The 25769-nt window shown below is 41.4% G+C and overlaps 1 protein-coding gene across 2 annotated transcripts in view; it reads left to right on the forward strand.

Annotated features, from left to right (window-relative positions):
- The window catches only part of jmjd1cb (jumonji domain containing 1Cb), a 131840-nt gene that overhangs the window by 43305 nt on the left and 62766 nt on the right, over positions 1-25769 (forward strand). For both annotated transcript variants that reach the window (XM_067576750.1, XM_067576751.1), the window contains exon 2: positions 10923-11129. In XM_067576750.1, coding sequence (XP_067432851.1) covers positions 10923-11129 — 207 coding nt within the window. The remainder of the gene's footprint in view (positions 1-10922; positions 11130-25769) is intronic.

Genomic DNA, 25769 nt, shown 5'->3' on the forward strand with positions numbered 1-25769 from the left:
CTATGTTTCTCTCTCTCTCTCTCTCTCTCTCTGATTGATATTCTGTAGCAGTAGAGAGCAGCAGCATCATTTGGTCCGTTGTCAGGGAAGGGGCGCCTTGGTTACGGCGTTGTCAACCTGGTTGCCATTGTGGGAGGCTAGTCACTCGGTTACCAGGCAGCTCCACTCTCCTCCTTTTTTCCCTTCATCTCATCCATCCTCCTTTTTTTTCTTTCTGTCCTCTTTTCCTTTCCTCACCTCGAATCCTTTTTGCCCTTAGTTGTATTCGACATCAGTGGGTACAGATGATGCTCTCCTCCCTATTGTCATCTTCAGCGTTTCTTTTCTTTGTTCTTGACATCACATTGCTCACATCTCTCCCCTTTTCTACCAACCTTGTCTCTTTTATTTTACTCCTTGATTCCCCCTCCTTTTTATCATCTCTTCTCCTTCATGCTTCGTTTTCTGCTGTCTGTCACTAGTGATGCTTTCCTCTTCATAATTTTCATCTTACCTCTCTTTGTCTGTCTCCTCCCTCGTGCCTTTGAATCCATTTCTTACTTCATCTCATCCTTCTCTTTGTTAATTCATCATATTTTTATTGGTCTTTTATTCATTACAGAGGAGTCTGATTATAATTTGTAACCTTTAATTAATGTTTCCTTTATACCTCTCTTTTCACCCATCGTGCCGTCCTTTCCTTTCTCTCTCCTCATGAGTTATTTTTCATTTGTTACATAATTAGTTATTTGTTTGGTTGTCCTCATTCACCTTTCTTATTATCCTCTGCCATTCTCTCTCTCTGCTCTTATATATTGTGTCAGCTTTTCCTTTTTTCTTTCATTGTCTGCCTCTTGGCGGTTTCACACGAGCACAACAGCGACTTGTCTTTTTCAGGCTCAGCTGCTGTCTGTATCTCTGCTGTTGTGTGATTTTTCTCCCTTTTGTTTTTCCATCTCACCCTCCCTTGTTTCTAAATGAAAGCATTCTGCTGCCTCTGTTTTTGTTGTATTGTAGTAGAGCTCATATGCCACTCTGGGACTCTTACAGTGTTAAAGTGCCTTATCCATCAGGACCTGTTGATCAAAATAAACCAACAGATAGCCAGTTGACTGTGTTCCAGTTCATGCAGCTTGTGGCAGGAGAAAAATCCACTGGAATATAAAGCATGCCGTTCACATTTCCTGTTTCCTTGAAATGAATATAAGATTTTTTTAAGTGCTTGCATTCCCCAAGATCCTGTCTGTCTTATTCCAAGCTGAAGAAACATGTACATCAATGTTTGCTGCAGGCTGGGCTTTACATGGGCTTTGAGGCTGTCCTTCAACCATTACCTGCAGTTGATGTAGTCAGGCTGGCCAGCCGAGGGGCACTCCAGCCATTTACTACTGCACTCACAAAAAGTTGGGGGACTCGCAACAGACAGATTTAAAAGAATGGTCAAAACCTAACCAACAGAGGCTGAAATATCTTTATTTATCTTCCCTTGTATGGGTCAAGCTCTAAAAACACTGTTTCCTACATCTCCCATGATGCAACACCTAGCATCTTTTCAGATTGATCTAGACCCTCCCTGACTGGTAAACAGCCACATCTTCCACACTACGTGATGTGCATCAAACAAGACTATTATCATGTAAGCGCAACATCCCACACACAAATCCTTTGTTGCATGTCATCCTCTGCCACCTCTCCCCCTCATTCTAACACTGACACACTGTGCTGTGAGCCACTGCTGCCATATGTCCCTCCAATAACACTCACATGTGCTGCAGCACTTATAGTAGGCTGGAATCACAGCTTTGTAACTTATGTTTTTATCACATTAACTCATAATTACACATTTACTATGATGTTCTAATATTATGTTGTTTTTTCTAACAAGGAAACAATAGTGATTGTTTTGAAGATCTTTCGCCAAAATAATCTCATATAGCCCTGATTTTTAATACATACTGTTTTAATGAATGAATTACTCAATAAATAAAGTGATGATGATGATATGCCCATCCAATGAAGAGCTCTTATAATACATCCATGCTCGAGTGTAGCGGTTTGACCATCGCCATCTTGGATTTGACCGTCGCCATGTTTGATTTTTGGAGCCAGAAGTGACCATATTTGGACAAGAGGGTGGAGCTGACCACAGCGCTAGCTGCTAGCTTGGTTAGCACGGTGCATGTACAATATATGGTTAACAGTGATAATGCTAATGCTAATTTTTGCTAGCGAAAAACAGGCTTAAAACTGTTAAAACAAAATGTACTTACCAGAAAAACTGATCATCTGACTCATTGGTGGATCTTTTATTTATCAACCAAACGCTGAACAAGACTTCTCTTAGGTGACCAAAATGTTACAATTCACTTTAGTGAACTGAAAACACACTGTGAAATAGCAGCAGCTACGCCTATACGCCATGGTTACGTTACGTAAGCAACGTTGTCGCCGTGGTAGCGTCTTGTCAATCACAACGTAGCCACGTCCTAAAGCATACGCTGCTTTATCGTCTATTTTACTGTAAATGGGACCATTATTTACAAAATGAACATCATGATGCATTGAAGACAACGTGATACTAGCGATTGAGACCATAAACTCACAAGGAAACAGTTCACTGAGGTAATAAATGAAGAGAGAAGTAGGATCATTTTCTCATAGACTTCTATAGTCGGACTTCTTTTTGCAGCCAGTGGAGTCGCCCCCTGATGGCCTTTAGATAGAATACATTGGCTTCATTTTTCAGCCCTGAAAGCTGCCGCCTGGTTGAATCTGTTTTAGACAGGTGTTGATTGACTTATGGTGGAGGCTGTAGTTTCAGTATTACAGTATGTTTTGGGAGGTGCACTTGTTAACAACTGTTGCAGAACTACTGGTGGAAAGGCTTGGATTCAAATGCCCCTAATAGTTTTAATTTTGTGTATGTGTGTGTGTGCACACCCTTTGGACTCTACTTGTTCTATGTGTTTGTGGTAGTGGGGGTGGAGGGTAAAGGGGATAAAGGACTCTTTTTAGCTTGGCTAGCCTACATGTTTTCTGTGCAGTCAAGCTCAATAAATCAGATTAGAGTTTTTGGAGAGCGGGATAAAGCTTAGTGTGTGTGTGTGTGTGTATGTGTGTGTGTGTGTGTGCGTGTGTGTCTGGACATGACTTACTGCAGGGCAAGGCTGGGGTTGAGAGAGAGAGAGAGAGAGAGAGAGAGATCCTAACCAAATACAGGCTGATGTGACCACAAATTGGCAATCGAAAAAGGACAACAACAACAAAAAAAATCATACTGTTACCACTATACTAATATATACTCATATGCCATACTAATATATATCAATCTTTATGTTATATTAATGTCATTTTGTTTCATTAACTCTTGATGCTTTGGCAATATTGTTGTGTCATTCATGCCAATAAAACAAATTGGAATTTGAGTGAGTGAGAGAGAGAGAGGGATAGATCATGTAGCTGCTTGAAAACCTTAATAAGGCACCAAAAGAACCCACAACTCCACTGCAGTACAGAATGAGAGTGAGCGCTGTGCACTGATGGATTCAACCTGGTTGACTCTTCACATCTAGGTCATTCCCAATGAAATAAGAAAGATACATAGAAAAAAACACACACTTTTCTCTTTTTTCCTCAACCCGTGTATATCACAATTCAGCAGACTGGATATGAAGAAAACACACACACAGATGGGCTTCAAATATACACATATAGTAGTACGCATACACCTGTGCATATACACACACCCCAGTTCTTGGTCCTCGTCTTCATATGAATGTAGTCTTCTATTATTCCAGTGCTCTGAGTGAAGCCCCCACTCTGTTAGATCTATATTCTGTATTGGTATGTGTTTTTCCTGTGTTCTCTGGCGCTCTATTTAAAAGGCAGATTCTGCTGCTCTCTCTGCATTGGTCGTTTGCTTTCATGCCTTGTGCTCATTGGCTGCCATCAGCCTCCAGTGCAGCCAGCCAGAAAGCCGCTCTGCAGCTGTTAGTGATGGGCAGATTATACACCACTGCATTCACACACACACACACACACACACACACACACACACACACACATATATATATATATATATATATATATATATATATATATATATATATATATATGTATATATGTATATATATATATATATGAAGCTTCTACATTTTCAGTTGTTGTTGACATTGTCAGAAATGTGTTAATTCTACTTGCATTGCAAGTGCAAATGGTGCATTATATTCAAAAGTGTTCCTAATATTTTGCCCCCCTCATGTATGTTAAAGGAGTGGACAAAATATTAGAAACACCGTTCAATAGTACACCACCATATATACACACATGCGCACACACACACACACACACACACACACACACACACACAAACACACACACAAACACACACACACACACAGTCTCATTGACTGTGCACAGCCACTTCACTTTCTGGCTCATGTCCACTTATTCCTCTCTGTCTCCGGCCTTGTGTCAGCTGTTGTTCTTCGCTGCACACTCAAGGCCTTTAAACCTGAGAGAGGCGCTCAGCTGCATCTCAACTCTTATTTCACAAGGGAAAGGCTGGACTCACATTGACTCTAAAGTCCCCCCCCCCTCCTCAACCCCCCACTGCAAATGTAAAGCTGCAGTTAAACATGACTGAATCTGACGCCTGGGACACACAGGGTGCGTGAGCAGCGCGTGTGCGTCGCTGAACTGCTGCGTCTCGCACGCTTGCAGCGTCCACACAGGCAGCGTGTCTGCTGCGGCTCTTCTGCTGCGCTGCTACTGGCAGCCCTATCTTTCTATTGTTTTTCCCTGTCTATTTCACGCGGAGAAAATAGGCGAGACCTTGAATCTCTAGATGACGCGACACAGCAGCATGTGTGGCTGCTCTAACCTGTTAACATGGGTGCCGAAATGAAAAGCAAGAGGTTCCACGATGCTCACGCATCCTGTGTGTCCCAGGCGTTAGGATATTATCAGAAATGATAAGAGCTGATAATGAGCACTGTGTGGAATAGAAGATGCTCTGAACACACTGGCTAGATTTCCTACCTTGTTAATTAGAAATAGAAGGTGTCACGCCTGTTTCTGTTTTTTGATGCTTGCTTTAATCATGATTTTACTGTTTAAATGTCAATTGGTCAAAGCCATCTTAAACAGTCACCATAATGGTAGTTATGCTGCTGACACACTGCTGAACAGTAAGGGGTCTCCAGCATCATCAGGGGCACTGCTGAAGATTCTGGGCCCCTGGAAACAGGTTCCTCAGGGCCCCCTATTCACCTCTGGGCTCATCAATCATTCAGCTACACACCTATCATCTGTACATTGTGGAGCAGGGTTGTATTGGATGAGCTGAGTCTATGGTCAGCTTCATTCTTGTGTCTAGGTCAGTTAGTTGGTACTATCACCAGGCCATAAGAACAGAGTGACACACAGCCTGCAGTGATGGTGAAGAGCTGATATTGATTATGTCAGACGCTGCACAGTGTTGTAAATATGACATCCGCTCTCCTTTGTTCTCTCTGTCTTTTATTTCTGCTCACTGTGGCTGGCTCAGAACTCAGTGTTTGCGTGTGTGTGTGTGTGTGTGTGTGTGTGTGTGTGTGTGTGTGTGTGTGTGTGTGTGGCCAGTGCTCACTGCTGGCTCTGGTTACTATAGCAACAGACTCACCAGACACTTAGTTTCCCCATTCCTATCATGTGTATGTTTTTCTTGACTGAATACTCGGTGTACTCTGTGTGCTTTTCTTTTTCTTTCTGTGTGTGTGTGTGTGTGTGTGTATGTGTTTGTGTGTGAGGGTTATTAATATGCTTGCTGATAATAATCAGTGCATGCAGACAGATCACACTGACAGCAGGATGGAATCTATAGTTCTGTTCTTCTCATTTCATCCCTTGTGTGTATGTACATAATCTATATGCAGATGAATAAATGAGACTCCAGACACTGACACACACACACACACACACACACACAGACACAGACACAGACCTAAAGCGATTGACACAACAGGTTTAACAGGAATGTGGTGTCTCACTCTCCCTGTCAGAGAGGCAGAGTGACTTCATCAGACTGTACAGCGGTAGACGAGGCTGACAGCTGTATTAGAACTGCACTATTCACTTGATGATGATAGTGATGAGGATTTTATTCATTATAAGTACACTTGATCAGGTGCTATATTGACTCTTTGCATTTGGAGTGTCTGCTCTGCATCAAACCAGGTGTTGCAAGTGTACTGGAACAGTTTGCTTTGTGACATTTTTATCCCAATAGGGTCCAGGTGTATTTACCTGAAGACACTTATGTATTCACACCGTTGAAATCAGATTGAAGTCAGATAAAGCTGAGTTGTAGAGGAGTTCCTGTTATAGTAGACCAGAGATAATGAACTAAAACTCAAATAAAGCTTTACGCTGTCTTTGAAATGGGTAGAAAATGCACTTAACCAAACAAGGTTGGGTTGTGACTGCTGCAGCAGTGTCTAATGTTTTCTAAGGAAAATAAGAGGAGGTCTAGCCCATGTTTTTATTGGTTTAGTCTCTTACAGAAATAATCCATTCTATACTGGTTGACCAGGGAGAGCCTCAACCTGAAGTGATTGAAACACAACTAGTCAGTGTTATTCTGTCATCCAAATGAAAGATTGCAAATTAATTGTGACTATAAAGCAACCAAAGAAGTTATTGAAGTCTTTGTTGTACATGTGTGAAGAGATTTTTCTGATATAATATAGAACAATGGATCACTTTGATTATACAGTATGTGATCATCATATTAGCCAGCTTCAGTAATTACATTTTTTTTCACCTTTATTATAACTGAGTTCACCATCAGACAGACATGAATTACAAATCTGAATTACAGAATTCACCACATATATATATACACACACCCACTGGCCACTTCATTAGGTACACCTGTGCAATCCAATACAACAGCTCTGCCATAAATTCTACTTTTATGAGTAGTAAAGTAAAGTAAGTAGTAAGTAAAGTTACTTTACATTTCTACATTTTCAGTTTGTGTTGACATTTTCAGAAAGGTTTATTGTTATTATTGAGGTGGTAGTGGGTGGTGATGGTGTGCAGCTACTGTATTTCAGTTCCAGCACTGGCTGACTGAGCACAGCCCTATAATTCACTGTCCCTGCATGGCCTGTTCCTGGCCCTGGGCCAACTGCCAACAGTTAGTGTTAGATTGACTTTTAATGACCTGGGCTGACATACAGGCTGGCTATAATGTGAAAATATGCGTGTGTGTGTGTGTGTGTTTGTACACACCCTGTTAAGTTGTGGTAGTAATGCTAGTCTACCAGAGCTTTACTGGAACACACACACACACAAACACTAGAGAAGCTGCTGGTGTTACAGATCAGCTGGTGTCCCTGTTGACTCATGACTTTGATCTGAATGAGGTAGTGGTTTCTTGTAGTGATGACACATGTTGAAAACAGGAAGTAAACATTCCTGGTGAAAGTTTTTTTTCTTTCTTCAGACTTAAGAACGTGCAGATCAAGTTCTTTTTTTGGCCTCTACACAGCATGTGTAGTGAAAGCAGCATGTCCTCTGTCTGTGTCTACACAGGATGCATTCAGGCTCAGGATTCAGTGTAGGCCACTGGGGTTTTGGCAGCGCTCAGAGCCCGACACGCAGTCACTGTAGTTATACATGTGAAACAGAAGAAAACATACTTGTGTCAAGTGTAAAACTAAGCTTCATGTTGCGATTGAGTGAAACACAAGCTGTTGCACAGCCTGTGTAGACTGTTGCTGTATTAATTACAGTAGAAACATATCTGCTCCATCACAAGTGTGTGAGACAGATGACTGAAAAATGCTGCTGAACCACTTTCTGTATAGACTAGGGTGAAAGTGTGTTGGTGCTTATTGTTAAAAAGACAGCTGACAATCATATTCCACAATGAGTGGAAGTCAAATTGGATTCTAAAAATAGCACTTACATCACAGCTCAATTAGCATTTCACTTAGCACTGTCATCTTGCAGAGCAATCCAAGATACTGTCTGTATCTGTTGGGATGTGTGTGTGTCCTGTTTAAACACTACCAAACCAAGGTCAATAATGCTTATACGACGTCCACATCATTTGGTAAATCATGTTTCTGATCATTATTGAAATGCCTCCACACTGACAGGACAAGCTGTTAATTAAAGTGAATTAAGGACAGATGTTAATTACACTCATCTAAAGTGAAACGGAGACAGAGTGACAGTTAGAGGTTAACCTTTGTTGTCTGGAATGAATCAGAGATGAAGGCATGGATAGAGGACGCTGAAGCATGTGAGAGTGATGGATTAGATCAGATGAGGAGCGTCCCGGAACGACTGCCACCGATGCAACTGAAATGGGAGTGAGAGAGCAGTAATCCAGCGGAGGTGGAGATGTAGAGCGCGAGATGTGTAGGCTGACGGAGAGATGGAGGGATAGATGGAGGTGGTAATAAACAGAGGGAGAGGCTGCAGCAACAGTAAACAAAGGAGGACAGAGTGACGTAGCTGCCCTTGCTGTCTACTGGCTGGGAGTGATCACTCAGTTGACTGCAGTAGTGCATTATGGGAGAGGGGGGAGGGTGAATGAGGAAAGATGCACCCGTTGATCCTTCCCGCCCCCCCCCCCCTCTCTCTGCTTATAGAGGTAAGAGCGGGGGAGGGGGCGGTTTCTATAGACGGAGGAATGAGAGAACAGGGAGTGAAGATGCTGTCATAGAGAAGCACTCACAACACTCACTGGCTTGTATCTATGTGCTCTGTGTTACAATATAATGACCTGCACATACTGAGGCATAGACCTACTTTATCTCTTCAACTGTGCTCTTATGTTCTGCAACAGATTTTTGCTTGAGAAAAATTGTTACATTTTCTTGCGTATAAGCAGTATTGATCAAATGTAAAATTAGATGTAGCATGGCTTCACATGACACCAGCTTATATTCTAACACTGCATGGAACACACTCAGTAATACATGTTAATGCTACTTTTATTTCATCCCAGTTGCATTATATACCAAGAGATAACAATATGCTGAAGAGATGAGATTTTATTTTGAAAGAGATTTCTGTTTTGTCAGTACTACTACTTCTCATTCTTCTCGTTCTCCTATCTCCATCTTCCTCTTCTCTTCTTTTCCTTCCTATTCTTCTTATCTTTCTCCTCCTTCTCTTTTTCCTCTCTCATTCTCCTTCTACTTCCCCCTCTTCATGTTCCCTTCTTTCCCATTTGTCCTTTTGTTCTCTCTCTTCACCTGTGCTACGTCTTCCTCTCTTTTCTTTTCTCATTCATGAGTTTAGTTTTATTTTTGCACAATGTCAATCAGTGAAGCACAGCCGTATACGTGGAGTGATTTTTTTCTAGAAACCATACTGGTGTTTGTAAAGAACTGAATTAGACATCTAGATGAAAAAGAATCCTTTTGTATATCATTTTTTTTCTAATATTTTTGAAAAACATGACAAAATAGATATGAGTCTCTAGTGTAAAACAACATGGATCATCTGCTTTTAAATCTTCTGTGGCTGCAATAATGACTGTTTCACCTGTTTGACCATGAATGCAGCTGAAGATGTTTTAGTTAATCAATTACATCACTTTATTTATTAGATAGCAGTGGGCTTTAGAGAAGAGATAACAGGAAGGTTTCTTGGAATAAAATCCAGTGGATTACCATGACAAGCAGAAATTTCGTTAGCCAATTCATAACCAATATAAACAAAAAAATCATGACATATTTGAGCTCTATCAAAGGGATTATTGAGAGAATTTTCACCAAATTTTTCACTGACATATTTCTATTTTGCAGATCTAATTGAATGAATATACTTATATATATATAATATACTTATATCTATAGGATTTAAACCAGCATGGGTAAGAGGAGTAGGATTTAATATGTAATGTAAACCAAGGCTTGTTGAAGTCTTGAGTGTATATCCTGCTATGACTGCCAAGTGGAAAACATTCATTAAAACTAAAACTAAATAATTCATAAACATTCAATAACATTCATAAAATTTTGATATGCAAAATCAGCATTATTTCCCTCATATAGATCATCTCATGAAATACTGGTGTGCATTATTCTCTTGGTATGTTTAGCTCTGTCAACCTTGAATAAAGAGAACTGGAAGACAGATTTAATTCCTTTACTCAAAGACTTAGTTAAGATGTTATCAATCCAAAGTTGTTGAATTTAATGTAACTTGTGTAGCTTTATGAATAAGAGATTATTGAGAAAATCCCCAGCAAGGTTGTCTCATTTATTTTTAATATTAAAATCACCTGAAACGTAACAGAGTTTATCCTCATTGTTTATCAGATCAACAGAACTGGACAAAAGTTCATTCAAGTCTTTGTAAAATAACAATCAACAATAACATTCTTTCCACCAGACACCAGAGAGCTCTAAAAAAAACAGATTCCGCCTCATCTGTATCTGACTTCAGAGAGATCATACATAAATTCATATTCAACATGAGCAGAGATACTCCACCTCCCTTACATAGTGAACTGAACTCTAGAATCCTCTCTAAGCCATGTTTCTCATAAAGCAATAACAGAAAAATCATGTTTGAGTGAAGATAAATAATGAATGAATGTGTCATAGTTGCTGGAAAGACTTCCCTTCTTCACCTGCCTCCCCATGTTTCTTCTCCTCTACTTCCTCTGCTACAGCACATTCTCCTTCATCATCCTCCCTTTCTTCTCCTTCTTTTTTCTTCTAATTACTATTATTATGTGTTGGGAAACAGGTGTTTAATGGTTTAATGTTTGTCCTGATGTTAAAGGGTGTGTCACACTGCTCTGTAGAAAACCAGTGTAATGCTGCACCCAAACATGCAGCTCCAACACAAGACAACAGTGCAAGACAACAGTGCAAGACAAGTGCTCTCATAGACGTGGTTATTGAAAAGTCTCTTCTATGTGTCCTGTGCAGGTATACGTGGAGTTTGACGACCAGGAGTGGGAGAAGCGAGAGTGGGTGAAGGTCTATGAGGATTTCCAGCTGTTTCTGCTGGAGCACCAGCTGGTCTGGGCCAAGAGGAAGGAGGGAGCAGGAGGAGGAGGAGGAGCAGGAGCAGGTGGAGGAGCAGGAGGCCTGCTGCAGGGAACCAAGGCCAAACACATACAGTGGCCTGCCCTGGTAAGACCTTTTGTTTTCTATTTATAGACATGACACAGCCATAGAGACAGACAGGAATATGACCAAGCTGCCCACGGCATTTAGAGTCACCACAGTGTTTAACATAGTGTCTGCAAGTTCTGAAGAACTGTCGTAATTTCTATGTAATCCTCAGGGTCATTATTCATCCTCACTTTGAGTCGTCTCATTTATTTGTCCTTGTGGTCTTGGACATGAGTGGTTCCTGGGTGGCAGCCCTGCCACAGGTAGAAGCTTTGTCATGGTCTACATGAGTGCAGTGGAAATGCTTTTTGTCTCTTGTAGTCTCATGGTGTTTACCAGCTGTTCTGAGTCTGTAGGCTCGCCACTTCTTTGCTCCTCTTTGACGTGTTGAGGACAAAAATCAAGAAAAGCATGACAATGTACCAAAGTCAAACAAACTACAACACCAGTTTGGACACTGACCATTTGGCCTCAAGTAGCCCGTTTCCACCGCAGAAACCTTTCCAGAAACTTTTTCAGGAACCCAGGAACCTCTTTAGGGACTCAGGAACCTTCCCTGTATCTCTGCCAGAGGAACCAGGGTCTATATTTAGTTCCTCAGCCACAGGCCCTGGCCCCTGCTCTGGGTTTGGTACTTGCCCAAGGGCCTAGGAACTATCAGGGTGGTGTCTGCTGTCACTGATGAGTCAAACAATAACCTCACTGCTGCTACAACCTGTGTACAGCTTCATTCACACAGTCAACAAGCACTGGGTCTCACCAGTTGTCATTTACAAAAATGTAACATTTATTGACATTAAAAAGTTATATGAGGCTCGACTTTGCAACTAGTGTAAAAAGAGTGAGATAGAGAAAGAAAATGTGACCGAACAAAACGTGACTCTGTTGTTTCATCAGGTGTGAAAACTGTGTCTCATGCGATGCTGTTTTCTAATCTGTTTTGACCAAAGGGGACTTAAGTTTCTAGTGTAGCTAGTGGAAAAGTGCCATTATTTGGCTCTTGTTGCTGTAACTGATGAGTGGTTTATTTAGAATGATGCTGCAGAATGCAGTTGAGCTAGTTTCCCTGTGATGGAATCACTCCCCAACACTAAAGACAAACACATCTGTATCTATACAGATACAGATAGTGCTGGTGCAGCGCTGTCTTCCACTGCACAAGTCAACTAAACACTTCAAACAGAATGAAGGCTTTGCAGTTTTTCTGCAAGACGATGTTTGTAATGTGGACAGAGTTCATTTTTTCCTCTAAGAAGTCATGTCTGGCTGATGGGTAGTGTGCTTTTCGCTGTTGAAGATAAATACATTTCTCTGCATGGGGGTAATAGTGTCACATCTCTCTAGAGTTGAGTCTAGTGAAGAGACTAGTGCAGTAACAAAGCAGCTAGAATGCACTGTATTTGTCTGATAGCGGTTTTAATTGGAATGTCTTGCTCTGCTTTGTGTTTGTGTGTGTCATTAACCATTTATACATCAGCAGTCTGATGCTGAATATGGTCTGTGTATCTGTCAGCACACACACACACATACACACATATACAAAGACACACATACACACACATAGAGGCTTTGGTGTGGTGGCAGTGTGGTTGTTGTGGTGTTTTTGTTGTAGTCTGTACGTCACTCTGTTCCTCACACACACTGTCATACACAGTTCAAAGGACAGTGGTCTGTGTAGGCATGCTCATGCTGAACTTGTGTGTGTGTGTGTGTGTGTGGCAGTAAAGTCATATTTTTAGTCAGTGGGAGTTAAGTGTTTTTGTGTCTGTTCCTGACTGAAGGATTCGCTTCATTAATATTTGACATTGATGGCGTTTAGTTTTGGACCGTGTGAATGTTTGTCTGAGTGTGTGTGTGTGTGTGTGTCTGTGCCCAACAGAGGGTGCGAGTGTGTGCATGGAAATGTGATTCACTCTTTTGATTATGTAATAGCAGAGTGCACAGCGCCATCTGGCACACGCATTGGAGATAAGAGTTCAAAGACTTCACACACACACACACACACACACACACAAACAGTTTTTTTTCCTGCTTGTTTTTCTCTCTGTCTGACTCCTCCTGTTTTTGGTCACTCGTTCGTCATATCACTGCCCCGCTGCTGCTATTGTCATAGCAACAGCATCAAAAACATACAAGTGGAAAATAGGAGCTGTAAGCCTCAGGAGGTAATGAATCACTGATTTTTAGTAAAGGGAATGTTAGATCATTTCATTTTAATCGATAACATGATCAACACCTGAGAAACTTTTGTTTCCTGTGTGGTTGATTTTTTTTTTTTCTATTGCTGCTTGAACATGAGTTTCGACGAAAGTAAAAGCTTTAACCAGAAAATGTTCTCACTTACTCACACACACACACACACACACACACACACACTCAACAGTCCTCTATGAGAGCTCTGTGCTGTGTTTGCATTATTGGGGAGGTTCGCTGCATCAGAACAAGAAGATGGGGAAAGACATCAAAGTAAATACATCTAAGCTGTGTGAGAGACACAAAAAAGCCAGAAAACATTAGCGGGAAACGCTCATCCAGCTGAGCTTCAAAGACACTATTGAGGCTTTGACTTATCACCCGAGTGAGTAAGCTATGACTCTGATCACCACTACTAACACAAGGGTTGGTGCTTTGTTAAATAAACAGCTCCTCACTGCCTTCTGTCTTATCTGCTGCAACGTTCTACATTAAGGGCCAGGTGTAATTGTTTACAGCTGTGCAGAATAGCTACTGTTGAGGGTGAAATGACAAGGAGAGGGGGTTTCCCAAGCTGTTTGAACATCCGATACGCAGTTGTCATGGCAGCATGAAGCTACTGACAGCTTCATGTTTAGTGTACAGAGCATACAGACTGTGTTGACCTGAGAGTTTGGAGGGAGAGGAAACACTTTGTTAAAAGTCTCATTTGTTTTTTATCTCTTTAATGTGAAGCAGTTTGAGCTGCATCTTGTATGATGGGTGCTATACAAATCAAGTTAATATTATTATTATTTATTAAAAATTGATCAAACATTGTGTGAGAAGTCTCCATTCATAACTATGAATGCTTTGGTTACATCTAGCTGCATATTGGTTTTCAATTTTTTTTTAAATGTTGTAAACACAGTGGAGAAGTGTGTTGTAAAGAATAGACAACACATAGTTTATTTTTAAATGTATCATTTCATGCAGTTGCATATGAACTGTTCCAGTAGCTAATGATCTTATTGTTTGTACTGTCTGCATGAAGATAATGTGGAGTGCAAGGATTATTTTTTGGTGACCCTAAGAATTGAAAAAAACCAGTTCTAAACACTTGACACCACTACTTGTTCTCCCTGAAGCTTAATAAGACAAATATTATATTTGATAAATGAGAATAATCTCTTCTGAGGTTAGTGGAGGTGCTTTTTATTCTATGAAACGCTGTGGCAAACCTTGGATGTCCACTGACATCTCTTCTAATGTTTACATCATTTACAGTGAATTCCCACTGAGAGCCAGTATTCAAATAATGACAGAGTGTGAAATGGAACAAGTGCAGGCCAGTTGATAATAAACTCTGGTTCACACACACTATGGAGGTAGAATCAGCTGCACTATAATGGCTACATTCTACATTTCTAACAACATCAGATCATACTCTGCTGCTCTCAATTCCTCTTCTCTTTCACAAACACCATTTTCATTCACACATTTTCTCATAGTCACTTCTACTTTCACTTTTTTTTCACTGTAAAGCCAGTGTCTATGAAACTCCAAACTTCCTGCATATGTCTGATTTGCTTTCTGAAACATGCTCCAGCTTTGAACACTGCTGCTGATTTTTCACCGAGAATCAGACAACTCTCACACACACACACACACACGCACACACACACACACACACACACACACACACACAGACAAGAAAGCATGCAGACCCAGCAGATTGCTTGTCTGGTTATTACACTGTTACATCACTAAACCCCAGTCATCACTACACACACACACACACACACACACACAGTGTCTCTTTTTTCTCCATTATCTCAGTTATTCATGGTTGTCATTGTTTGCCTCTTACTCTTCTTACTCTTTCTGTGTGTCTCTCTCACACATGCATTTTTTATAAACATAGTTCAAATGCAATCCTCATATAACATTTGAAAAGTCCTCAAATTGAAAAAGCTTTGACCTGCTTCTATTTATTTTTTTTGCTTAAATAAGTGACATACACCATTCATCTGTGGTGTGTTAGCCCTCCTCCTTAATAGCAATTGGCTGTGAAGAAAGATGCAGTTAAGCAGCCTGAACACAGCAGAAGAGAGAGAGAGAAACAGAATAAGGACTGAAAAAGGGAACATCTGAACACTATAATAGCATTGATCAGTGATGCTAATGATAGCAGTAGCAGTTGTTGGAGCTGTAGTAAGAGTATTGATTGAACCAGTAATGGTTGTATCAGGGACAGCTGCAGCAGTGATAGCTGTAGGTGCTGCAGCAGTGATAGCTGTAGGTGCTGCAGCAGTGATAGCTGTAGGTGCTGCAGCAGGACGATCCACAAGTATCAGAGTATCCATCCTCCATTTGTCCATTTCTGAAAATATTCATTTCTATGCTGCATTCATGCAGATAGAAGTTCAACAAGTATCTGCTGTAAAATAAATGAATGGTGTCAGTTGTGTCTGCAGTGGGGAGTTACATTTAACTAAAGGTTTATTGGTTTATGGAGTAACTGTTCTGAGAGAGGAACAGTGTTAACACATAAAGACAGACAACCATTCACACTCACTCTCATATCTATAGGCAAAGTAGAGTCTCCAATTAACCCAACTTTCATGTCCTTGGACTGCGGAGGGAAACCAGTGCAGACAAACATGCAGACTACCCAGACTGCATAAAATCTACCAGCTCGAATCAGGCTAAATCCTGGAGACAGCCTGGATTGATAATGGCTTCCCTGTATCACAGCTTCCTGATATGATCGGTCTTATCTTTATATTTTAGTGCCTGATAATGGCACTGAGTGTTTCCCTCGTCTCTGCCAGCGTCAGCAGCCGTAAGAAGCTTTCTGTAACATGCTTCCCAAACATGGACAAATTCATGTCCGAGGAAAGCCAGACCTCCAGTCTCTTTGGAAAGCTGTCTTCAACTGAACATCTGATAAATGTGTGATGGCTGTAAGAATTGACCCATTGTGTGTGTGTGTGTGCGCGCATGTGCAAAGTAGTGTTTATCAGTGTTTGCATATGTGCACATGTATGAAGCATGTTTCTGTGTGTGTGTGTGTGTGTGTGTGTGTGTGTGTGTGTGTGTTGGTGCAATGACAGGTGGTGTCAGGTGATGTAAGGCTGCAGTGTCATTTATCTCTCCTGTAGCATAACCTTGGCTCTGTTAGCTAATGGAAACTGCCCATTTCATCACACACACATACACACACACACACACACACACACACACACACACACACAACTGTTTGTGACCTTTTCCCTTTCAGACTACAGTCATCTGTTAAATTATGTCAATGTAGCTGTATGTGTGTGTGCAGCTGTCCTCTGTGCTGATGCACGCAGCTTTTAATAGAGAGAGAGAGAGAGAGAGAACTGGCAGTCAATGAGAAGTGCTGTGTGTGAGTCCTAGTATAGTAATATGTTTGCATGATGTATAAGGTGTGTGTGTGAGAGAGAGACAGATGATCCTTGTTGTGTGGCGAGCTGCTGCTGTAACGGCAGCAGTCACTGGAGACAGAACCTGCCTCAGGCTGTGTGTTTGGGTTTGGTCTGTTGTGTCGTTAAGTTCACAGTGACCCCACCCTGCTCACCCTAGCTCCATAACTCACCAAGACGGGTCCCATCCCCCACATAGGCAACACACATGCACGCGCACACACACACACACATACACTGGTTCTGCCAGTGTGTGGTATTAGGTATTGCCCCGATACCTAAGCATCGGGGGAATTTAAAAAAAAATGTCTTAAGATGCTTTCTAAACCAAAACGTGTTATACAAGTAGTGTAGCTCCTTTAAGGAATATCTCAGTGCGTAGGTTGTGTGCGTAGCGAGTTGAGAGAGAGCTTTGCTTAGCCCCCCGACCCCCCACCCACCACCCACCCCCACCCCCACCACACACACATTTGGCTTTAATTTAGCCTTCTTGTGTTTACCCAGCTCTGTTTTTTCTATGGTTTTGCATTGCTTTCCACTGGTTTCCCATAGATACAGCTGAACAACACTGTCTGCATTACCTCTGTTATTTCCCTAATAAAACCTGCTATTATTGAGTGTCATGCTTTTATGCTAAATAAGTCAAGTTATGCAAACATAAGTAAATAATAAGTAATACATGTGTCACTACTCAATATTTCATGTGTCAGTGAAGTGTATATTATGAATAAGTGAAGCTAGTGTGAGCTATGTAGAAATATGCAGAAATGTCACTAGATGCAGAAATGTCACTAGATGTAGTGCTCTCAGTGGCTAACCACCAGCTGGCTACACTTGTGGACTTTTTCTGCTTATTTTCAGTAAAACTCCAGCTGGAGAGCGACAGAGCTGTGACAATGTGATGCTTTAGCTTGTTTGAAATATTTATGACAAACCAAGCAGAGGGGCAGATAGACTGGTTTGTTGTGTTGTATGTTTTTCATCAAATTAACATGAACACAAGTTAAACCAACAGGTGTGGTTGTGTTGAGCCAGCTACAACAGCTACCTAGAAGCTGACACTATAGCTCCTTTTCATACATGCAGTCTATCCCTGAAGGTTCAGGAACATTTCCTGCATGGGGTCATGTGTGAATGGGAGCAGGGATCAATATTCAGGGAAATCTGTACCTCTAGTTTCCCACCTCAAGATCTAGTAACAGATCTAGGAACTATGTGTGAATAAGGCTTAAGTAAGTGTGTGTGTGGTTGCTTTCTGCTGAGCACAGACAAAACTGCCCTTTACCTGAAACACATGTATGTGTACACAGTAACACATCAGCTTTACATGTGGGCATCTGCTTCCTACATATATTCACATACATGCTCTGACACTCACTTACTAATACACCCACTGATAGTCTGCACTTCTGTATGGACACAGATGCATGCATAAAAAATATGAATGCACATATGCTAAAACAGCTGCACTCTCTCTCTCTCTCTCTCTCACACACACACACACACACAAGCAACTATCACTGCCCTGCTTTCCTCTCATATTGTTTTTGTTCAGAGGAGAGGAAGTGCTCACACCTCCCCATTCACTTCAGTGTGTGTGTTGTTGAGAGGAAATGAGTCTTCTGTGGGTTTCCTGTCTGCCAAGGGACTGATAAGGTGTTTAGTCAGGCAGGATTTGCTGTTGCAGTTTTTACTGTCTTCACTCACTCATACAGCAAAGATGTGTTGACAAATGATTCACTGTGTCAGCTTGTCTTTACTTTTTAAAAAAAAATATCTTCAACCAAAGCTGAGTAGAGTTGAATTTAAGCATTATTTTCATTCTACCATTGTTGTAATTGTATTTGATTGTGAAATGTATATTGTATTCTTCTGGGCCTTACATTCTTTCAGATGCTGTATATGTATCATTTCATATTGCCATACCACATCTTCAACAGTGATGGAAAGAGTTGTAGAATATTAAACTCAAGTAAAAGCTCTGTTTCTTTAACGACATTTCACATGAGTGAAAGTAAAATCACTTGTTTAAAGAGGGCCACTTAAGTTTACTCTTAATGACATGTCCTCGCATTACAATTTTAAAGAAAAAAATGTTATATTATGATTATAGTGTTATATGATAGCACCTTTAGGCAACAAAATAACGTGCACTGACATGTCAACATCATGCCGTTCCCAGGTGCAAGCCTTCAGGCATCACACTGATTGTTGACTTGGGAGAGATATGTCTATTAGTGAGTTTGTTGTTGTCTGAACTGCATTCTCTGAGCTCATAGTCTGCTATGTCATTTACAATCTACTCTAGGTTCAGCTTCAGTCCACTCGACCTCTCTGCTCCCACCGTGCTCCTCAGAGGTTTCAAACATTTTCAGCTGAATGAGTGTTAGTCAGGCTAAAGTGTGACGGGGATCGACAGCTTTCCCACAGGTTGAGAATTGACTTGTGGTGGTGGGTGGCGCAGGGTGTCACAGTGTAGTGCTTTCCAAAAGTACAGGAAGTTCTGGGGCGGGGTTTGCAGGGATAAGTGTCACCAATTGGTCAAACACACACAGAGCAGCTGCTTCAACTTTTGTACAGCTTCAATCACAAAACAAGGAAGTACTCTTGTATTGATTTAGGACCAGTTTAGGATGAAGAGAGGACATGTCTCTTTGTTTGATAACCTTAAAATTAAAGTTAGGCTTTGTTGTCGGCTTCCCTACTTGTTTAAAAAAAAGAGTGAGAGAGTAAAGAGGTGGTGGAGCAAGGAGAGAGCGCGGCGGTAGCAAGAAGAAAGCTGGTGAATGAGAGAAATAAAACATTACCTTCTGATTGTGTCACAGCGGTTACCTTCTAAAGCAGAGATTAACCATCAAACACTCAACTGATGATTTACTGTGGAGACACGCACTCTTAGTTTCATTTTGCTCCTCTGAATTTCTCTTTTTCATTCATTCATTCAATCCAACAAATGCAGCAGTAAACACAAAGAACAACAGGACAGATCTGGATCTTATCTACCTGGGCAGGCTCCCTGACTAGAGCCTCTGTATGGGAAACGCGGAGGTGGTGCACACCTCACTGAAGGTAGAAGTTCCTTCATGTTTCATCTGGGTCACTATTGTGCCGAGGTACAATAATGCTAACTTTGATGACGTCATCCTTCATGTCATGGCATTGTTGTGCATTTTGCCTGGCTGAGACATGATCACAGCCCTCACTCTCCTCTGACACTCAACCAGTGGAGGTGTATCTTTACAACATGTACCTCTTACAGAATGTCAGCTGTGTGGCACCTTGCTGCCCTCCTGCTGGCTCTCATACACACCAGCAGCCGCTGATCTGCTGTTCTCTTTTCACACTGTTTACATCACGTGACTTTTGTTCTTACACTGTAATTGATGCAACCCGAAATGGGTGAGGTAGAATGAAGTGTAGTATTGATAATTGATGAGCGGCTCTATTGGCTTTGGCCTCTTCAAACAGATGGCAGTGAGGAAGAGGATGAATCTCAAAGTTGATCTTGATCTCTTTAAATGATGAATGCAGATGGATTACACTTTATACTCATTATTTTAGTCAGTTGAACTTCAAATCCACACTTTTGCTGGTGTGTGTGTGTGTGTGTGTGTGTGGCTATAGACACATATGTGTATGTCTCTGTCTCTGCTGCGACAGTGCTGCTTAAGTAACAGAATGACTTGTGCAAATAGCGATTAAAAAGTCAATATTATACAGCGGGGATTACCAACATGCTGCAAATTCACGTGTGGCCAGCCATGAGTGAGTGAATGTAGCAGACACACTGCAGCTTTGTCCATGCATGCATTCATAGTTCCTGCTAAATTTAGTTTTATAAGCCAGTCTCTCTGTCTGTGTCTCCACCACACACACACACACACACACACACACACACACACACACTCAGTGACTCAGCCTCTCACCCATTCTCTCCCTCTCTCACCACTCTGTTCTTCTTCTAAGTCAGTGTGTGACATGTGGCCTGTGATGACACATCTTCTTCCTACACACACACTATTACGCTGTTTATGTGAGCACAGCTGCCGACATACAGGATGTGATATAACGTTCTGATGTAACATGTAATGCAGTAAATAATACAGATTGTAACAATAATAATAATAATAATAATAATATTGTGAAGCAGTGGTAAAGATACCTGCAGATGTTATTGTGGTCATTGGTCACACAGCAAAATGATTTCTATAACACACACACGGACATCAGAAATTATTGTCACTTGTGTTTAAAGGGCTGGTATTGTGTCTCCTCAGTCTTTTTAAGTTATTTGAAATTTTGAAGTTTGTGGCTCCAGAGCGAATGCGTTGAGGTGAAAATGGTACATCAAACCAGACAGTCAAATCAAATATGCAGAAAGCTTTAGCATGAGCCCCCGCTGCCCAGCGCTACGCTGAGTACGTATGTGAGTTCTCTTGTCACAGTTTGCATTTCAGCCAGATAACGAGTAAAGCAGGACACTGGAAGTGTTGCTGGTTGTTCAGTAGCAAAGAGTCCTTACAACCTTCCAGAGGATTGAAAATTTACGTCAGGAATGGCTGAATATCATTTTTGGAGACAATCTTCCCTCCATTATCGGAGAGTAATTTGTATTATCGGGAAGTAATTTGATATTCTATGTGTATTTGAGTTGAGTTGGGGGTTTTTTGTATCCTCTGTTGGCTTGGCTGTAATAATCAGGGTGCAGCAACATGTAGACTGGAGTTGATACTCAGCCTGGTTATTATACAAGTATAGTCATCCTGTAATATTATGATTAGATTTTATGATATGACTGATTTTGTGATTGGTTGTTACTTTGCAGTAGTTAATTGTGATTGATGCCTCAGTGATATTCTTTATCATTAGGCCAGTTTACATCGTGTCACATCAATCATATTGATTATATTGTCATTATGCCATATTCAAATCAAAACATAATAACTGAATGAAGCTTTTCCCCACAGCGCTGTATATTTGTAGGTTGTAGTGGGTTAGTAGCGCTTTTCTACACACACACACACACACACACACACACACACACACACTGCAGAAATGTTGGCCCATTAGTCACAGCTGACAGTCAGCGTCCGGCTTCCTACACTGTCCCATTAGTGGAGCTAATAAAGCTGATAGTGAGTGTATTTATCTAGTTATTTGCCTGACTGTGGTGTTTGTACTGTGCTTAGGGGTGGGGGGGGGGCGTCTTTAGGCTTCCCCTCACTAGCACACTGAATCAGCTGAGTGTAACAAAGCAGTTGTATTTTACACTGATCAGTAGGGACTCCTCTCTCTCTCTCTCTCTCTCTCCTTCCTCTCACTGATGTGACTCCATTACTGAGGCAGAATGCCAGCATTACACAACAGCAGAGGAAATAATGAAGCAACACTGTTACATGACATCTTGACACACGTGTATGCAACATTAGCCATCTTTAAAAGAACACACAGTAGACCCTCTTACTGGTGCCGTATATTCATTCTGATAAAATCATTCAGTTGAAGTATTTGTTGTTGTTGGGATTATAAAGGATTACATGTTGTCATTCTTAGAGATGTTTTATTTTCTTACCATGGCAGCAATATCTCCTTTCTCCCTGCTAGGCCAAAAACCGCAGTTGTTCAATAAATTATTGGCAGTGTGTGCTGGGTGTTGAGATCTGCACAGCTCTGCTCCGGCCTCCTCCTGCTCTGACATGGGATCAGATCTCATCTGACACCACAGAGAACTCCAGCAGAGAGGAAGACTGCCAGAAGGAGAGAGAGAAGACAGTCTTGTGGACAGAGGGTGACTCAGACAGACAGAGAGAGATGGTTTTAAAGTCTCCAAAAGCCCTCCTGTTCTGTATATCTGTCTATTGTTCCCCCAGCACCCACTGCGTTCACACTAACCTTTGCTCTGCTTGTGTGTATGTGCATGTGGTTGCATCTCTGATCCAGATATTACATCATCTCTCCGTCTCCCAGGGAACATTGAGCACTGTGTGAACTCATTACAGACACTCACTGCAGACTCCCATCAAAGACACAAAGTGAATTCCAATGACCAGACGACACCCAAGGGCAGAGAGAGAGAGAGTGTGTGAAAGTGAACAAAGAGAATGAGAGAGGATGGAGAAAAGAGTGGCAGCCATGCTGCATCACACCGATGTAGAAAATGAAGGAAGCACATATATAGCAGACATCCTCAACTCTTCAAGGACAGAAGGAATGATGACACCAAGTAAAGCTGTCTCAATGTTCATATGGACACCTGAAAAACTGTGAACCCCTCCTTTAATGAAGTCTCTCTTTCAAATGACATGTTTGCTCTATAAGTTATCGTTGATGTGACTGTGAGGGTCTATTAGCAGGAAACAGATCTTGGCAGGGTCACAGAGACTTTTGCATTCACATGAAACCCCGGCATTTCTCCAGACTCCTCTGTGTGAACAGGCTGTCGTCAGACCAGTTGCATATGTCATTTGCCAGCTACTAGTGTGTCTCAGATTGTAGTATCGCACGCAGGTTTGAAGCATGCCATCTTTTTTAGTTAGACAAGCCAGAATACCCAAATAAGATCAAATGAGGAAGCATGGGTGAAGCAGAAGGACCTAGACTCTGATAGGCTGCTGCAGCTTACAACAGTAAGATTACAGTCAAGATTTGTATTCCATCTTTAAAGGTAGGTCTCTGGTTCTATCAGGCTGTTGAAATGCACGACTGCTGCATGACAATATTTGATCTACAGGATTTCTACATTATCCTGGTGAAGTAACTTGAATTGTGATGTATTTGTTTGACTTTAGTTATTATATTATATAATTCTCTAAACTCACAGAAAACACTATATCACTATATAAAATATCTTGCTCTCGTTACATGAAATATTCCATGGGCCATGATAGAGGGATTTTATCCATATAGCCCCTGCACACGCGTGTCTCAGTGGAAACCCTGTAGGCTGGAACGGTCAGGTCCAACTCTGCTGTAAATGGAGACAGGCTGGAGAACTAACCGACCGGCCACACGATAGTGCGTCTGTCTCCTACCTCTGTAGCAAAGGCAAATGATGCAGAGCCAGCAGTAAACTAACGAGACACTCTCTACTAGTACACACACACACACACACTCTTTCATGCTGCATTCTGGCTGAGCGCCCATGTATTGCTACACACCAACATTATCTGGCAGAGCTCTCCCATGTCCTAATTTCAGAGTGGGAGAGACACAGACACAGCAGAGAGCAGAGCTGTAATTTCACAGATCTTATTTATGTTGAGGATTGAAGGTTATATGATGTGAGTGTATTATATTTTTTGGAAATGAATTCCTGAGGAGGTTTTTATCTGTAGCTGCTGCCAACACAGAGATTTGATGCAAGTATCCCTGAAGAGATGCTATAAATATCTTCCCAAAACAAATCTCAGTCCTGATGATTTGTGATACATAACGTGCCTCTGTTCATTAGTTTCTACTCTTGTTCCTGCACAGATCAAGTGATGAAATGATTCATGTCACTTATATGGCTTTTATAACAGCAACACTGTTGTCTTATTCTGATAGATCTGGAGTGGAGCGTCCTCTGTAGTGGAATATTTGGCAGTTGGTGAATATCTGACAGAAAGTTATCAGGCCTGAGATAAGGCTTACTCAGTATGATGTCAACATATACAGACCCTATGCTGTATTCACTGAGCTCAAGCTGACCTCAGTGACAATAACAGAACTGTGTGTATTTAACCAAAATATTTACATTATATAGTTTAGATTAGAGGTCTTCATGGAGAACCTACTCAAACCCAATGTGCATTATTTTATTTTTTAAAAAGAGAGACCTGATTAGACATGGTCCAGAATGTGGATGACATGCTCCACACTGGCAGCAGCATGCAGCTGTGATTAAGAAGAGCAACATAGCCTATAATAATGTCCTATGAACAAACAGTCAACTGGACTGTAGATAGAGAGAAGACAGTTGTAATATCTATAACTTGACTCTGGTCTTGAGGAGCTGTAACCTTTTATCCACTGACAAACTGTCCACATTCAGTTTTACTGCTAACTTTATTCTACTGCGATCACCAACACCTGCCTCTGCAGCCACACCCTCACTCTCTCACTACACACTGAGCTATTCCTCAAAGGAGTCACGATTCTCTCATAACACACACGATCAAAGCCATACTGATTCACACACTCGAGACCTGTGGCAGTAAAAAGAGACCCCACCCAACCTGATTAGACTGAGCATAATTGGTTCCCAGGTCAGGTCTCAGATTCTCAGAATGGAGTGGACCTGTGAAGAGCTCTGGTTTAGATTAGCTCTGTAAGGATTGGCTGAGTGGTGGAGGAAGGACACATGGAGGCAGATAAAAACAGTAGAGTTCAGCAGTTTTTATGGTTGTGAAAATCAGATATAAAAATAGAAAAAACACAAACTGATAAAAAGGGCATAAGCAAATTCAACAATCAACAAAAAGCAGACCTTGGTTTGGTTGATGGCTATAGAGCACTTAGCACACGCTGCTTCCAGCACTGAAGCTCAGCTGAACTGAGGAGCTTTTATCCCTGGCTTCATACAGGAAGTTCCTCCTACAAGACAAACCAAAGTGAGTTCACATTTGTCAAATGTATATATGACAAAGACGTGTTTTTCCCAGATGATGAACAGAAGAGTTCTGTAACAATCACAGCTTCTGTTAAACATGCTAATTTTTTGAGGGTGACATTGTGATTCTTTGTTGGAATCTGGGGCATTTGAAAGCTGTGTGGATGTCTGTGTGAGAAAGGCTTTTTAGAAAGCAGCAAGATCTGTCTTCTGTCCTCCACACACTCAGAGAATGTCATGTGTTTGGTCTGAACAGGACCTGAGTGTGCATGAAGTGTCATCAAGTGTGATCTGCCGAAAGTGCAGGTGGGGAAATGGTGAAAGAAATGGAAATTGTATATTAGATTAAGACAAGTACAATGGCCCTGGTGCATAGTACAATGAAGTGTGCTGTGACTTGTACTGTAGGTATGTGTTGGCCAGAGGCGTGCTGTTCACTAGAGC

Source organism: Thunnus thynnus, chromosome 20 (genome assembly GCF_963924715.1).
Source record: "Thunnus thynnus chromosome 20, fThuThy2.1, whole genome shotgun sequence".
NCBI lineage: Eukaryota > Metazoa > Chordata > Actinopteri > Scombriformes > Scombridae > Thunnus > Thunnus thynnus.